The 16,093-nt window shown below is 37.4% G+C and overlaps 1 protein-coding gene across 3 annotated transcripts in view; it reads left to right on the forward strand.

Moving 5' to 3' along the window:
- PHF3 (PHD finger protein 3) overlaps nt 1–13,845 on the forward strand; it is a 72,427-nt gene extending 58,582 nt beyond the window's left edge. For all 3 annotated transcript variants that reach the window (XM_074368740.1, XM_074368741.1, XM_045504930.2), the window contains 8 exons: nt 881–997; nt 2,652–2,783; nt 3,385–3,520; nt 5,544–5,739; nt 6,072–6,219; nt 8,356–8,445; nt 10,566–10,761; nt 10,981–13,845. In XM_074368740.1, the coding sequence (XP_074224841.1) occupies nt 881–997; nt 2,652–2,783; nt 3,385–3,520; nt 5,544–5,739; nt 6,072–6,219; nt 8,356–8,445; nt 10,566–10,761; nt 10,981–13,109 (3,144 nt within the window). In that variant the 3' untranslated portion in view covers nt 13,110–13,845. The remainder of the gene's footprint in view (nt 1–880; nt 998–2,651; nt 2,784–3,384; nt 3,521–5,543; nt 5,740–6,071; nt 6,220–8,355; nt 8,446–10,565; nt 10,762–10,980) is intronic.
- The last annotated feature ends 2,248 nt before the right edge of the window (nt 13,846–16,093 follow it).

Genomic DNA, 16,093 nt, shown 5'->3' on the forward strand with positions numbered 1-16,093 from the left:
ATTTAAATCTGAAAATAGAACTACACCCCTTAGGAAAATAATTTTACTTTGGATTAAAAGAACTATTTGAAAATATTTTTATTAATTTAAATATGGCTTTAGTGCTAAATATCTTTTAGCAGTGGAATAAACTTTAATTTGATCCTTAATTTTTTCATGAGATTTCTTATTTGGGACTCAGAGGAAATCTAAAAGCTGTGTGTGTAGATGCAAACTCCTTGCATATTTGCTTATGTGGTATAAGGTTTTCACATAAGTGGTATCAGTTTGTCAGTTTGTGTAATGGAGTTTACTGTAGTGTGTGATAATGAGGTATTTTCTTGAAGTATACTAACAGCTGCTTAAGAAAATTCTAAACTGAACAAACTGCCATCATGGCCCAGGGGATCACGGTGCTTTTTGATCTGAAAGCCTTTCTTCAAGGAAATATTTATTTTCTTTAGGTTTTTTTCTTGTAGTTGGTTCTTTGCTCTGGAGTTACCTCCAAGCCTGTTAGGATTTAATCATATGAAATCTTGAAAATAGGAAAGTCATCACATTCTGTGAAGTTCTTTTATGCAGCCATGGGTTGGCTATTATGACAGAGTGTGTTCCTGGGAAGATGTGATACAACTTTTGGATAGGTGTCGTAATGACTTCATTGTACATGCTTCTCCATTATGTGTTGATTTTTATACAGAATGTGTGTTTTGCTGCCTTGGTGATAAGTTTCTAGAACACAAGGCTGTCATTTATTCTCTTTGTAGTAGGTAATATGTAAATCATTAAACATTTGTGAATCAGGTTTCAAAATTGCATCTTTATTTATTACAAGTTAGTTTACAGCAGCTCCTCTTTCTGTTTAAAATGTTTTTCTCTCTTCATTTTTAAATCCTTCCAGATATTATTTAAAAAAGTGCTGAAAGGAGAAGTAACCCCTGATCATCTTATAAGAATGAGCCCAGAAGAGCTAGCTTCTAAAGAGTTAGCTGCTTGGAGACGAAGGGAAAACAGACATGTAAGATTATCTGTGAATAGATGTTTGTCTATATCAAAACCTATCTTTTTCAGCCATAGGGAAAAATTATATACACAGAGCACACAGGAACAGACTTTTTGTTTTATGCCTTTTGTTACTGATCCTCCATTAGCCTGTTCTTAAATTCTTTTTTTTCTGATCTCATCTGATTTTTATTCATTTCCTCCAGTTATCAGCTTACAAAATTCTTTTATTTTGTAAATCAGAAGGATAGGAAAATAGATACATCTTTTTTCTTAATCACATTTGTATGTTTCAAAGGCACAGTTTGAAGGTATTATGAATATTGATAATTTGTGGAGCCAGGTTAAGTCAGAATGAAAATTTTATAGATTTATAATCCCTTTTTATTCAGTTCCACTTGCCAAAGGCTTTAAATAAATAATTTTTTGGAAACAAGTTTATTGATGAAATATGACTTTGAAGTGTCATGCATGAATGTCCATATTCACAGAAATATTGTGTTTAATTAAGTAGTGCTGTCCCAGATCTAACTGTTGTCATATATAGTATGTACTGCATTTTTAAAACTGAAAAATTCTGAGAGTCATCAATACCAAGAGTTTTCACTTGGGGGTTGTGAACTTGAAATACTTTTGAAGATGAAATGAGTATGTGGCTTCCAGTTATTATGATAGTGGGAAGCCACGGTACCCACTGTTTTCATTACAGTGGCCTTGAATATTAGCCCTTTATTCTAGAAAACACCAGTTCCTCGTAGTTCATATTAACTCTGTGATTTACCTGACTCTCTTCTCCGTAATACTTTCTTGCATCTTAAGCATTAAGCCTCCATGTTGATCTTCTACCAAATCTAGTTTGAAGCGCAAGAGGCCATAATTTGAAAGATTATACTTACTCAGATATTTCTTCACTTTCATCCTACGTAATTTCACCTCTTTTATCTTGGAAATAGTATCACCATCTCTTCTTTCCCTCCATATCCCAGATATGCACGTGCCTCCTTCTGCTTTGAAACTGTGGCTGCAGGTATCATCTGCAGGGCACACCAGCTTGCTCTTTGGGCTGTGTAATCTGATTTCTTTCCTTAAAGGAAGATTTGCGTTTAACAATGGCAAGATAAACGACTGGACCCATATTTACCTTCCTTAACCTATTCCACTCTCTGCTGTCTTTTACTAGTTCTTTCTGCTCCTGCTTAGTTATTTGCTACGTTTTATTGCTGAGCTTGTTCAGCTGTGACTTGCCACTGTCGCACAGTATGTATGCTCAGTCAGAGGACCACTGATGGGAGGGACTGTGTTTTAATTGTTTGAGTAAACTTCTGATGTTGTGGGGGATGTTAAAACTTCAAGTTAGGAATCTAAGAGGAAGTTGGTTCTCATTTCTCGGTGGCAGTTGCTGAAGTACTAGATTAGAAAGCAGATTTTAAATATAAATGTCGTGTCTCATCAGTGTGCAAATTATATTGCACTTCACTTGCCTCCAGTTAGTGGGCATGTAAATGTCACCAGGCTGAGGCATGAGGTCTTATTCCTAAAACCCCGGCACTTTAAAGTCTCTGACATTTGTAAATACTCAGTGTATGTTTGTGGTCTGAGAGACCAGCTAAAGATTAAAAATAATCTGTGATTTTAATTGTGAAGTATTTCTTTAAAATATTTCCTGTTAGACCATAGAGATGATTGAGAAAGAGCAGAGAGAAGTGGAAAGACGACCAATCACAAAAATAACTCATAAAGGTGAGATAGAAATTGAGAGTGATGCTCCAATGAAAGAACAGGAAGCAGCCCTGGAGATTCAGGTAAATTATGATAATAAAGATGATATGTTTTATAGTGCTCAAAACATGAAGATTCAGAAAAGATTTATTTGCCTAAGTTCTTAAAGTAGAAAGAATACTTTTTAAAACTCTTTATTTATTAGTGGAGCTTATTTTATTGATTTAATGGTTTTTTGAGAGTGTTTATAAAGTATCGCTTCTCAGTATGCAGTATGCAGACTGTTTGCATCACAGGCACCAGTTAAACACTTTGTTAAAATGTAGATTCCTGGGGTCTCTTGACTTAGCAGATTTCCTAGGAGGCCTTGAAATCCATAGGTGCCTTTTTAGGCAGACTGGTCTGACAGCTGGTGTGGCTTTTTCTTGTTTTCAGAATCGGTGAGGAAATAATGTGAAATCTTGTTAGAGGCCTTGAAGAATAAGGAATGTTTGAGTTTTTACTCTAATATTTTAAGTCATAATTAATATCTAGCAAGTATTTCTTTAAAGAAGTAGCAAAAAGCAGCCAATGAATCTAACAGTTTTATTTTGGAAAAAATATTGATATGCAGTATACATTGATTTAAGTAATTGAGGCCAAATTTTTTGTAATAAAACTTGTTTTTACTCTCACTTTTGTTAGGAACCCACAGCTAATAAGTCAGTGGAGAAGACGGAAGGATCTGAAAAACAAAAAGAAGAGATTGACTCCATGTCTAAAGATACTACTAGTCAACACAGACAACATCTTTTTGATCTTAACTGCAAAATTTGCATAGGTAATTGGAAATGTTTTTCCCTAAAATGTAGCTTCCGTTTTGAAAGGGGGATGCTTGTAATTTACATAGGTTTTTGGTTTCCCAGTATTGATGGTGAGTCTGATGGTGACTTAATAGTAGTAGTTGTAGTGAAATCAATTTAGTAAGTAGTTCCTAGTATTTCAAAAACAAACAAGAAAAGAGAAAAGAGAATATCATGGTGAACTGCACTTGTGAAGATAAGTATGATTTTGAGAGGCTTTAGTTCCAGTCATTGCTGTATAACCCAAAAAAGCCATGCACACTTACATATGCACGCACACACAAATGCATATATACACACACTTGCACGTGCACACAGGGTGTGAAGTATGTGTGTATACAAGTGATGGATCATGATATAAAATGTTACTTTACAGATTATGATAAAAATGCTGAAAATCTACTTTGGTAGGCCATATTAAAGATATTTGTCTTTAATCTAAGAGCAATGGATAGCAATTAAAGGGTTTTTTTAAGCAGGGGAATGACATGATCATATTAGATTTTTACGAAGATTTCTCTGACTTTGAGCTTATGGTGAAGAAGCCAAGAGAGGAAGGAGGGAGACTACGTAGGAGGCTTTGCACTAGTCCAAGAGGGAGATGAAGATAGTTTTAATTAGAGAAGTTGCATTGGAGATGGAAGTAAGTAGAGGTTTTGAGATATTCAAGTTAGGTGTTATTGACATGTTGGAGATTGACTGGATTTAAAGCATAAGAAATGGGGATGTATTGAGAAAAAGTTTAAGTTTATATTCAGTTTATTGGTAAAGGTGGAGGATCAAGAGTTTTTTAAAACTCCAGAAATGTAGCTCTCAATTTTTTTTTTTTTACTGTAGTATGCTAAAGAAATGATACATACATTGTTCATTAAGATGAAAAGTTCTTCAGGTTAGTCAATAAGCTGCCCACCATCATTGCATTAGGGGCTACATGAAATGTGTTATAAATTAGGTCATTTTCCTATAATAGAAATAACCATATCTTCTCAAAATTAAGTGTGTTCACGCATCGTACAATCTGTACAATGATAAAGACTTAAAAGGCAGAGTGTTATTTTTATTTATTAATTTTTTTCTGTCACTTTATTTTTGTTTTTATTTATTTATTTTTTGACTAGGCAACTTCTTTTATTACTTTTTAATTGAAGTACAGTCACTTACAGTGTGTCCCATTTCTGGTGTATGCTAAATACACATATATTCGTTTTCAGAGTGTTTTTAGACATTGTTATCACTGAAGAAAGCTATCCAGGTGTAATAGTAATTTTACATATACACATTTGGTGGTTTTGTCTGGAAAAAATCTTAATAAAAAATTAATTTTTCTATTAATTTTAATCTGTAATTTTAATCTATAAATTTCTATTGATTTTAATGATTTAAAATTATGTTTAGTATTATATTTATAATTAATACAATGTTTATTATAATATTTTAAAAAATTAATAGTACACAAAACATGTTAAATATTACTAGACGACCTATTTTCAGAAAGTTTGAGTGATTTTTTTTCTTTCATGATGCTATAGCTAAAACCAATATCATTTTCTAAACTTTAGTAATATTTCTCATATTTAGTAGCTAAATAGCATTGTAATGTGCATATATGTCATGGACTGCTGGTATATGTAACATAAAGTAGGATACAGATTTGTTTTACTTAGTTCTTCACATTACCTCTCAAGACTGTTGGAATTCAGTGTAGTTTAGTTAAAAACATGTTTGCCAAGGAATCAGGAACTCTGTTTTAGGTTCTAGTTATAATGTTTCCTTTATAAAAGCTTGTCTAAGTTGTTTAACATTCACTTCTAACTTTTCACATCAATAAAAGAGGTGTTCTGTAACTCTGTGAGAAATGGTGATAGTTGAAAATTACCTCAGGAAATGTCTGGTCGTGCAACAGTTCAATCAGGAAAACAATAACTTTAGAAGTGAAAATGGATAAAGTTATAGAAATTTCAGTTTACAAAAATGGTTTATTTGGGTATCTTCTGACTTTAGGTCGAATGGCACCACCAGTTGATGATCTTTCTCCAAAAAAAGTGAAAGTTGTCGTCGGAGTATCTCGTAAACATTCAGACAATGAAGCAGAAAGTATAGCAGACGCGTTGTCTTCAACCTCAAATATTTTGGCTTCTGAATTCTTTGAAGAGGAGAAACAAGAGTCTCCAAAGTCAACATTCTCTCCTGCTCCTCGGTAATTTTCTCTTAGTTATAACTTATGTAATAACCTTTATAGATCTTTGCCAAATTACAGGAGTCTTAGAAAAAGAAAGTCATCAAAGAAAAATTACTTGCATCTCTCTGGGCCTTAGTCCACCTAAGCCAGCCAAGAAGGATGGCTTTGTAAAACATGAATATGTAAATGTGAGCATATTTTATATAGTGGAAATATAGACTCGTCAGTGAATAGCCTTTACATATTTTGACCTTGACATGCTGAAACAGAAATAATTGATGAATAAGTAGAAAATGTATTTATTCATAAGCATATCTTCAGGCTGAAAAATTCTTAATGTTATTTTTTAGTCCAGAGATGCCTGGAACTGTTGAAGTTGAGTCTACCTTCCTGGCTCGATTGAATTTCATCTGGAAAGGTTTTATCAACATGCCGTCTGTAGCAAAATTTGTTACCAAAGCCTACCCTGTGTCTGGTTCCCCTGAGTACTTGACAGAGGTACTGTGACCTTTTCTGCCCTTCTGTGCCTGGGTTGGTATGTTTCTGAAGGCAATAGGCAAGGAAACAACATAACAAAGTAATAAAAATTTTATTTTCATTCATAATAAAAATATTTATTGACAGTGATCCTTAACCATTCAATTAATGGAATTATGAGTTTGTGAATGGAGTTTTAGAACTGCAGAAAACTGCTCTGAAAGTTTTAAATCCACATGTTCTGTACTCTTTCCAAAATGTACTTCACAGTGTCAGAGAATTAAAAATTTGTGAGTCTGTGTAGATATCTAAGCTTTCCTTTAAATACAGACGTAGGTAAAAGACTGACATACTATTGGCCTTCCGTGTTAGCCTGTCAGGAAGATTTTTCACTGTTAACAAGTCTTACTCCCCTACTGCTTTTATTCCCCAATTTCATGACTGCAGTTCTTCCCTGCCCATTTCTGTGAAGGAGATGTAGCTTACCACTACTACTGTGCTGACTGTTGAGCTTCATGGGATTGAACTGCGTGGGTCCACTTATACTTATACACAGCTGTTTTTTATAGTGAATACTGTAGTAATACATGATCCGCGGTTGGTCGAGTCCTCCGATGTGGAACTGTGTATACGGAGGGCAGACTAATACGTTATACTCAGATTTTCAGCTGCATGGGGGGTGGGCACCCCTAACCCCCATGCTGCTTGAGGATCCGCTGTATAGTTGAAACTGCAGCCAGCTGCAGCTCTGAGACACGGCTGTCCGTGACTGCTGCAGTGGTACCCTTCGTTGGCTTTTATACCTGAGGGAAGAGGAAGGAACTGTTGAGCAACATTTATGGAAAATAAGAGCTGTGGTACTATCGTATTAGGTGAATTAAAAAATAGAACATTTTTGGAACTATTTTGAAAAAAGTTTGTATTTTTCTGTGTTTATGCAGAAGGAAAATAAGTTAGTCTATTTATGCTATTTTTGTTGGTGATATTTTGCTATTAATTGTGTCCATATCTAATTTTCCATTCATTCTCAGTCCGCTAACTAAAGGCAAAAGTTTTTTTTTTTTCAATGCTTTTCAGTATTTTATAAAATGTAAATCATGCATTTATCTATTTTTTTAAGACTGGCGTAAACTTTTCTTTGTATTAGGATGAAATTACTTTAACTCAGTGTAATGTTGCTTATCTAGTATTAATCAGCTTATTTGTCTAGGAGTTGTGCTTTTGATTAATAAACAATTATTATTTTTATATATAGTTTGCTTAGCAAGTAATATTTTAGAAACATTTGATTTTATAAGAGAAAAATTCAGTGGACCCACGATGCTTTTTTTTTGAACAACTGTTTAGAAATTCAGTCTTTGATCAGTCCATGGTGAAGATAACTCTTCTTTTAAATGGAGAATTAAGTCCTGAACTATGGAAACCTTTTGATTTTAAACAAAACTATTACTCTCTTTTCTGAGCCAGTTTCTATGTGGTTGCTTTCCAGAGCTCCACCTGTGCTTTCTACTTACTTTTAGTTTGATTTGGACTAAAATCCCAAATCAGATACTTAAAACAATTAATCATTTCAGTAAAGTTAACTGAATTTATATCAATTATTAATGCTTTTTATGATTTTTCTTAGTCTTCATAAAAATAGAAATGTCCTGATTAAGTATTCTTAATTGCCCAGTTCTTAACTGATCTTATGTATAGTCATCTGTTTTCAGGAAGATCACACGTTAAATGAACTTTGCATTATTACAATGTTATTCTCGTCTGTGCAAAAATATACTCTACAACTTGATAACTTCTAAAATCCAGCTGTTAAGTGATTAGGGCATACCCCAGCTCACCACCACGAAAAAAGGGGGAAGCGGGAGGGGAAGAACAGTGTCCCCCAGTATTCTGAAATCTGTTGTACTCTTCCTGGATGTCAAAGTGGTGTGCTTGCACCACGTCCTCTTTTTGTGCCTGTTGTCCCTGCTGACATTTGAAGTAAAGCCTAGTTGCTGTCCCTGTACTTCCTTGTGTTCTCTGATGTGTTTTATAGTCTTGCTTATTTGTTTTTTATTATTATTTTAAGTTAGTCTTTGAGCTAAATTTGTATAAAGAATAAATATTACAATAAAGATGATCTGAATGCATTGATGCCTTTCATTTTTTTTACTGCAGGATCTACCAGATAGTATTCAAGTAGGTGGTAGGATATCACCTCAGACAGTTTGGGATTATGTGGAAAAAATTAAAGCCTCAGGAACCAAGGTAAGGAGAACTTTTTTCACTATTGTAGCATGAGAAAATACCTGACAAATCCACTGAGAGTCTTATGCACGGTTGCCTGGGGAGGGAGCCAGTACAAACTCCAAATCTACGTAATGTGCCTGACAGAGCTGAACTACAGCCATTTGCCAAGGCTCAAAGCCTTACATTTTTGGGGGTTTTTTTCTTTTTTTTCCCTCTTCTCTCTCTCTTCGATTTGTTCTCTCAGTGATTTTTGTTGTTGTTTTGGAAGAAATGTTTTAGAGTACGTATTGACATTCATCCTGGAATTTTGCCTTGCTTTGATTGTAGACGTTTGTTTTAGTTATGGCATAGTCCAAGCTGTTGCAACAGAGAGACCCTAAAATATAGTGATTCAAAGAATATAGTTGTCTATTTTCCTGTTATGTTAGGTAGGTCGTGGTTCAGAGTGGTTAGGCGGCTCTGGTTCTAAAAGATCATTCAGGGATTAGGCTCCTCTGTCTTGTTATTTTGCTGTTTCCAAGACTGTGCCCTTAGTCAAACGGGGTCAAAGCTGACTTATCAGAACCAAGTGAGAAACAAAGAAGAATGCCTGTCCAGTTGTTTTTAAAAGCAAGAACTAGAAATCAGAGTTATCATTTCACTTCCTCCAACTTCCATTGGCAGGAGCTTAGTCACAAAGCCTTGTATGGCTGCTAAGGAGTCTGGGAAGTGTGATCTCTGTTGGATGGCCATGTGCCCAACTGAAAGTTAAGGGCTTCTCTTTGTAATTGGAGGAAAGGAGGAGAATACATACTGGGAGATAATTAGGAGCCTCTATGGCAATAACATTTTTCTTTTTCTTTTCTCTCTCTGTATCTTCTATCATTTCTTTATCTCATAGTGTTTTCCTGTACATGACTGCACAGGAATATTTAATCATTAGAAAAAATTGTTTTTCCCTCCAAGGTTGTTAGTACCTAGTGTATTATAGACATTCAAGAAATAAATCTTGAATATGTGACCATCAATATTTTTATCTCTTAAGAGCAGAAGTCTCTAATAAGATTAGAAGTAATTAAAAATGGGTGATCTTCAGCTGAAAATATTTTTTCCAATATGAATTTTAGAATTTAAACTGATACAGGGCTAGAATACAAATGAACTTTGAAAAACTATTTAAAAAAAAAGTTACTACATTATTTGCTTTCGCTTTCTCATGACAGCCAAAGTCACAGGAAGGTATTGGGCAGTGTTACGCTTGGAGATTTTGCGATTTGTTCTTAATCTGCCCGCGTATTACTGCCCAGTACAGTGTGCCTCTGTCTTGAACTGACTGACACGCTGTAATAGTCGTTGCCTCCAAAGGACATTCTGGCTGACAGACCTTTCTTAAGAGGTGGAGCCATAGTTCAGCTCATTCACATGTTTCTTCTAGGATCTTGTATCAACTTAGGCTTTGTAGTAGATCTGGCTTTCCCCATTTAATTGTATACTTTCATGAAAAAGCATCCATTTTTCACACTATGAAATTAATGCCAAATTGGGACTGTGTTTTCTACCTGAAACAAAGCCAAGAACCCAGAGGCAAACAGATGAGTTTCCTGAGGAGGCCAAATGATTTTACCAAATTTATAGCATGTATGTATTTGAGGTTTTTCACTCAGACCCTTTTATTCCTAAATTGAGTCCCTGTAAACTGGATTATCAGTGGATTTGTGTGTTTCTTGGTAAGTGTACATGGTAGGATGATGGTAGGTACTGTTAATTTTTCGTGTGCTGAGAATGCAGGCAACCCCTCTATAGAAGTTACAACATTGGAAGTAAGGCTATAGTATAGATACAGTATAGGTATCAAAAACTTGGTTTTAAATATCTTCTCTGCCACTGACAGTTGTGTCGCCTTGAACAAATTGATTACCTTGGATCTCAGTTTCTCATGGGACATTTTTAGATAAATGAGTCCACCAACAGATCAGCAAAGGTCTTTTCCTAAGAGCTGTTTCCTTTTAGTATTCTTATCTGAATTTAAGTTGGTAAACCGTGTTATTTGTTAATTGGCATAAAATTCAATAGATTATTACTAACTGAGAAATGGTGTTTAAAACCAAGCTGTTGTTTTGGTTACTATTTTAAACAACCATTTCTGTTTTCTTGAATAGGAAATTTGTGTGGTTCGCTTCACACCTGTGACTGAAGAAGATCAGATTTCTTACACTTTGCTGTTTGCGTACTTCAGCAGCAGGAAGCGCTATGGAGTGGCTGCCAACAACATGAAGCAGGTTAAAGACATGTACCTTATCCCTCTGGGCGCCACGGATAAAATCCCACACCCTCTCGTGCCCTTTGATGGACCTGGTAGGTACACAGTTGACAACAGAGTGTGAATGAAACGAAGTGAGCGGCGGGGCTCCAGTGGAGAAGCTGGCTGTGCTCTGCTGGGAACCAGCCCAGTCGGTGTGACCTGACAGGGACAGGGTCCCATTTAAGAGGCTGTACTAAGCTAGATGCAGATGTTTTACTCTTTATTGTAATGATTGAAAGTGACTGTTAATTGATGCTTTTCACTTTATACAGGGCTTGAACTGCACAGACCTAATCTATTGCTGGGTTTAATTATTCGTCAAAAACTGAAGCGGCAACACAGCGCTAGTGTTAGCACCAGTCATGCAGCTGAGACGCCGGAAGGTGTGCCAGTAACATTGCCGCCTGATAAGAAAAGTAAGATAGAAGTTTCCGCAGAGGAAGCGCCAGAGGAAGAAAATGACTTCTTTAATTCTTTTACAACTGTGTTGCACAAGCAGAGAAATAAGCCTCAGCAAGCTCTTCAGGAAGACCTTCCAACAGTAATTGAACCTTTGGTGGAAGTCACCAAACAGGAGCCACCAAAACCTTTAAGGTTCCTTCCTGGGGTCTTGATTGGCTGGGAAAATCAACCTTCTACTCTGGAATTGGCAAGTAAACCCCTTCCTGTGGATGATATCCTCCAGAGCCTCTTGGGCACTTCTGGTCAAGTGTATGAACAGGCCCAGGCAGTGATAGAGCAGAGCACTGCTAAAGAAATTCCGTTTATAAATGAGCAAGCCAACTCCAAAGCGGAGAAAATAGATACAGTGGAAGTAACTGATGGTGAAGCCAAGGAAGTAAAGGTTAAAGGAGATAATCTTTCAGAATCTACAGGTAATTCGGGGGGAGGAGGAGGAGAAGAAGCATCAGGGATGGGGACCTCTTCTGTTTCTCCTGGACCTTTGACAAGTCTTAGCCTCAGAGGTAAACCGCCAGATGTTTCTACAGAAGCATTCTTAACAAATTTATCAATTCAGTCAAAACAAGAGGAGACTGGTGAGAGTAAAGACAGAGCGTTAAAAAGACAGCCGCTGCAAGATCAAGAGAGTAATTTGCAAGATAATCGGACTTCAAATACTGGTTCTCCCTGCAGGTCTAACGTAGGGAAAGGAAACACAGATGGTAACGTAAGTTGCAGTGAAAACCTTGTTGCTAATACAGCAAGGTCCCCGCAGTTCATCAACCTGAAAAGGGATCCTAGGCAGGCAGCGGGACGAAGCCAGCAGATGCCTGCTTCAGAAAGCAAGGATGGAGACAGCTGCCGGAATGGGGAGAAACACCCTCTGCCTGGCCTGTCACACAAGGAGCACTTACCAGAACAAGTCAGTGTTGAGGAAAAGTTGCCTTCTGCAGAGAAAAACTCGTGTGTTCAGCAGAGTGATAGTTCAGGGGTTGCACAGAATTCACCGTCAGTAGAAAATATACACACTTCTCAAACGGAGCAAGCAAAGCCCTTGCAGGAGGATATTTTAATGCAAAATATTGAAACTGTGCACCCATTTCGAAGAGGATCAGCAGGGGCAACATCTCATTTTGAGGCTGGAAACACATGTCAGTCAGAATTTCCTTCTAAAAGCATCAACTTCACTTCCAGAAGCACCAGCCCCAGAACAAGTGCAAACTTTTCACCCATCAGGCCCCAGCAGCCCAGCCTTCAGCATCTCAAGTCTAGTTCCCCTGGATTTCCATTTCCAGGACCTCCTAATTTCCCCCCACAAAGCATGTTTGGATTTCCACCACATTTGCCACCCCCATTACTTCCTCCTCCAGGCTTTGGTTTTGCTCAGAATCCCATGGTTCCCTGGCCACCTGTTGTTCATCTGACAGGCCAGCCACAGCGTATGATGGGTCCCCTTTCACAAGCATCAAGGTATATAGGCCCACAAAATTTCTACCAGGTTAAAGACACTCGGAGACCAGAAAGGCGCCATAGTGACCCTTGGGGTAGGCAAGACCAACAGCAACTGGATAGACCGTTTAACAGGGGTAAAGGGGACCGTCAGAGATTTTATAGTGATTCCCACCACCTGAAAAGGGAGCGCCATGACAAAGAGTGGGAGCAGGAATCTGAGAGGCATAGACGCAGAGACAGAGCCCAGGACAAGGACAGAGACAGAAAAAGCAGGGAGGAAGGGCATAAAGATAAAGAGAGGGCACGCTTGTCACATGGGGACCGAGGAGCAGACGGAAGAGCAAGCAGGGAGAGCAGGAGTGTAGACAAGAAGCCGGACAAGCCTAAAAGTGAAGACCAGGAGAAGGACAAAGAGCGAGAGAAGAGTAAGCATAGAGAAGGAGAAAAGGACAGAGACAGGCACCACAAAGATAGGGACCACGCCGACAGAGCTAAGAGCAAAAGGTAAAGGTCGCAGGCTGCTTCGAGATCACGTTTAAGTAACTGTTGAGTGTTATCCTAAAAACTTCATGGTTGCCTGCTAGGATTGTGCCATCTTTTAAATTTTTAATATTGGTGGTTTGCAGAACAGTCACTTCTGTGTGTGGTGCAGCGTGCTCTGGACCAGTGCTCACCATCCCTTCTTCATATCAACTGTCCCTAGTTATAGCAGTTTAATATTTTTAAAAGTTTTACATTGCTGTATATTCAAAGATTTGTTTTATTAATATGCAATAAAGGCTTAGAAATTTTAGTTTTATTCCTAAATTGGTAAAAATGGTTAACTATGGAGTATATTTACTGCCTCTAGTGAATGTCCTTTATATAATGACTAATTCGAGAGTAATGTGTACTCTGTAAGTTTGTTTTCAGTTGCACTGTTTTTAAAGAAATGGTAGAGGAGCAGCAGAAAGCCAAGCAACTTCATAATCAGATTATATTAATCATTTAGTGGAGCAGTTTTTGACCAGGGATCGGAGCCCGAGGAGTCCGTGTATTGCTTTAGTCTGCACTTGTTGAAGGCATCTGTTATCGCACTACAGCTTCGTGGTAGCCCACTATTTTCTTTTCCATTTTTGGCTCTTCAGAAACTTGAATACTTAAGCTTGTACATGATCTTGTGTTTTGCTATCCTTTTTACTGTAAAATGTACATATTTTAAGGGATATTTTGATTCTAAATATGATAAAAGAATTTCTCACCTATTTTGTGTGTGTGCTTTGAAATTCAGTCGTAGAAGAATTTCTTCTTTACGGCTTTACTTACGTTCAGACACTGTTTTCCCCTTACTCAGCCAAGAATATACAGGCTAAGTAAGATGAGGGGAAGAACTCTTTATCTTAGATTATAGGCTATTGAGATAAATTGTGTAGTTCTGAAGAGGCTAGAATTTAGAACTATCACTGGAAAAACTGTGCAGCTCTATAACCCACTTTATAGGTATGTTTCTGAAAACTGGTGCACCATCAGAATTTGGTATACGGACTAATCATTGTATGAGCACAGAACTTTTAAGAAAAACGTTTTGTGAATCTTTTTGTAAAATGTGTCATGAACCCTAACTTGTTTTGGGGGGTAATAACTACAGTTTCGTATACAAGTTTTACTTTAAAGCACATGAGACCATTGTTAATCCAAATCTAAATTTATTTGCACCTGAAACTACTTACTGTACTGATTGCTGTAATATAAAGCAGTAGCTACCAAATGATAACAAACACTTGGGACCAAAGAGGGAGAAACCAATATTTTTACTTCCCTGTGTTAATGAAAAATATAACTGACTTCACAAAATTAAGAAGATAAAACATGTTTGTTTTCCTAAACAGTTGACAGATCAGAGTTAAAAATAGGTTTTGAAACTGAATCAGCCTTGCTGTTCTTGCTGGAGAGAGAACCAGTGGAAATTCAACACTAATCATTTTGTCTAATTTACAGCAACTTGAAACCCCTTTTGTGGTCATCCTGATCCTCTGAAATTTATCATCAAATAAGTTCTGAAACAGAGGATTTGTATTCAAATAAAGTTTGTTTAAATTTGCTCTACTTTTCTTTTGGAAACTAACTTGTTAGAAAACAAGTCAGTCTGCAAACAAAACCCGCCTTTTGGAACTTTCTGGAATTTTTTGGCCCCTTCCCGTGGTTGATTCAAAGATGTAGAACCCACAGATATGAAGGGTCCACTGTGTGTTTGTCGATAAATCTGCTTTCACTGACCTCTCTGTTTGGGGGGTTGATCAGACACAAGATTTCTTTTGCAAGGTACAAGTAAAGAAGAATGGGTTAACTAATTGAAAAAGCCTCTAAGTCAGTTTTGGATTACTTCTTACCCAATGGTGTCTCATACATACTGTTGTTAAATTTACTTCACGGTTCTTTCTTCCTATCTCGGAGAATTGACAGATCCCACGTAGCCCTCTGTTAGTTGACTGTCTTTGGGGATTACAGGGCTACCAAGTGGTAGAGCCAGGTCTCTCAACCCCTGGGTGACTGAGATATTGTGGAGGGTAGGTTTTGGCATATTAACTAAATACTTTAAGGTCTTTTAACTTGTGAGGAAAGAAAGGGAAGATGAGAAAAGTTCCCTGTAAGTAGTAATTCCAAAGCCATTCTCATTGTCTTAAGTCTCACCCATCAGCCAGCCTTACACAAATTAGCAGTTACATGAAATTCATCTTCTAGTTTCTCCTGTTTTAAGGCAAGCTTGCTCTTTTAAAAACAGTTTGATGCTCTAAAAAACTTAGAACCATGTTAAGACAGTTCACACACCCCTCTATTAAGTAAAATGTACCAGGGTGTCTCAGTGCCTACATAAAGTCCACCCCCGTAGTACTTGTGGCCGCAAGAAAGTCTCCGTGAACCCTCTCTGTGTCAGACCTAGTGTTGAGAGCTTTGCGTGAACCTTAGCCAGCCCGAAAGGTGAAGACTTGTCTTAGAGCTGAGGAAACTGGTACTTAGAAAGCTGAGAAGCTTGCCCAAACTTAGGCTGCTGTTGCCAGAGGCGGAATTCCAGCTCAGTTCTCCTTTTCTCCAAAAGCCTGTATGTGTCGCACTAGTGCTCTGAGAATTGAGAATGAGGGAGAGGGGCAAAGGCCTGATCATCACACGGACCTTTCACAGCCCTTTCTCTCTCCAGTCCACCCACCTGTCTGGATCTCTGCCAGGCAGCCATTTCCTCAGAGTGAGCATGAAGACACAACCAAAAACCTGTGGATTGTCCTGTATAGATTTGCAAAATTCATACTCATTTCAAAGCCTAATTCTCCAGTCCTCTTTTTGTTAGTTTTCTATTGCTGCTGTGACAGATTATTACAAGTTTAGTGACATAAAACCACACAAATTTATCTTACACTTTTGTGGATCAGAGTTCTAATGGGGCTCTTAGTGGGTTCAGATCAAGGTGTCAGGAGGGTGTGTTCCTTTTCTGGAGGCTGTGAGGAAGAAGTCATTTCC

Source organism: Camelus bactrianus, chromosome 8, assembly GCF_048773025.1.
Source record: "Camelus bactrianus isolate YW-2024 breed Bactrian camel chromosome 8, ASM4877302v1, whole genome shotgun sequence".
NCBI classification, from domain to species: domain Eukaryota; kingdom Metazoa; phylum Chordata; class Mammalia; order Artiodactyla; family Camelidae; genus Camelus; species Camelus bactrianus.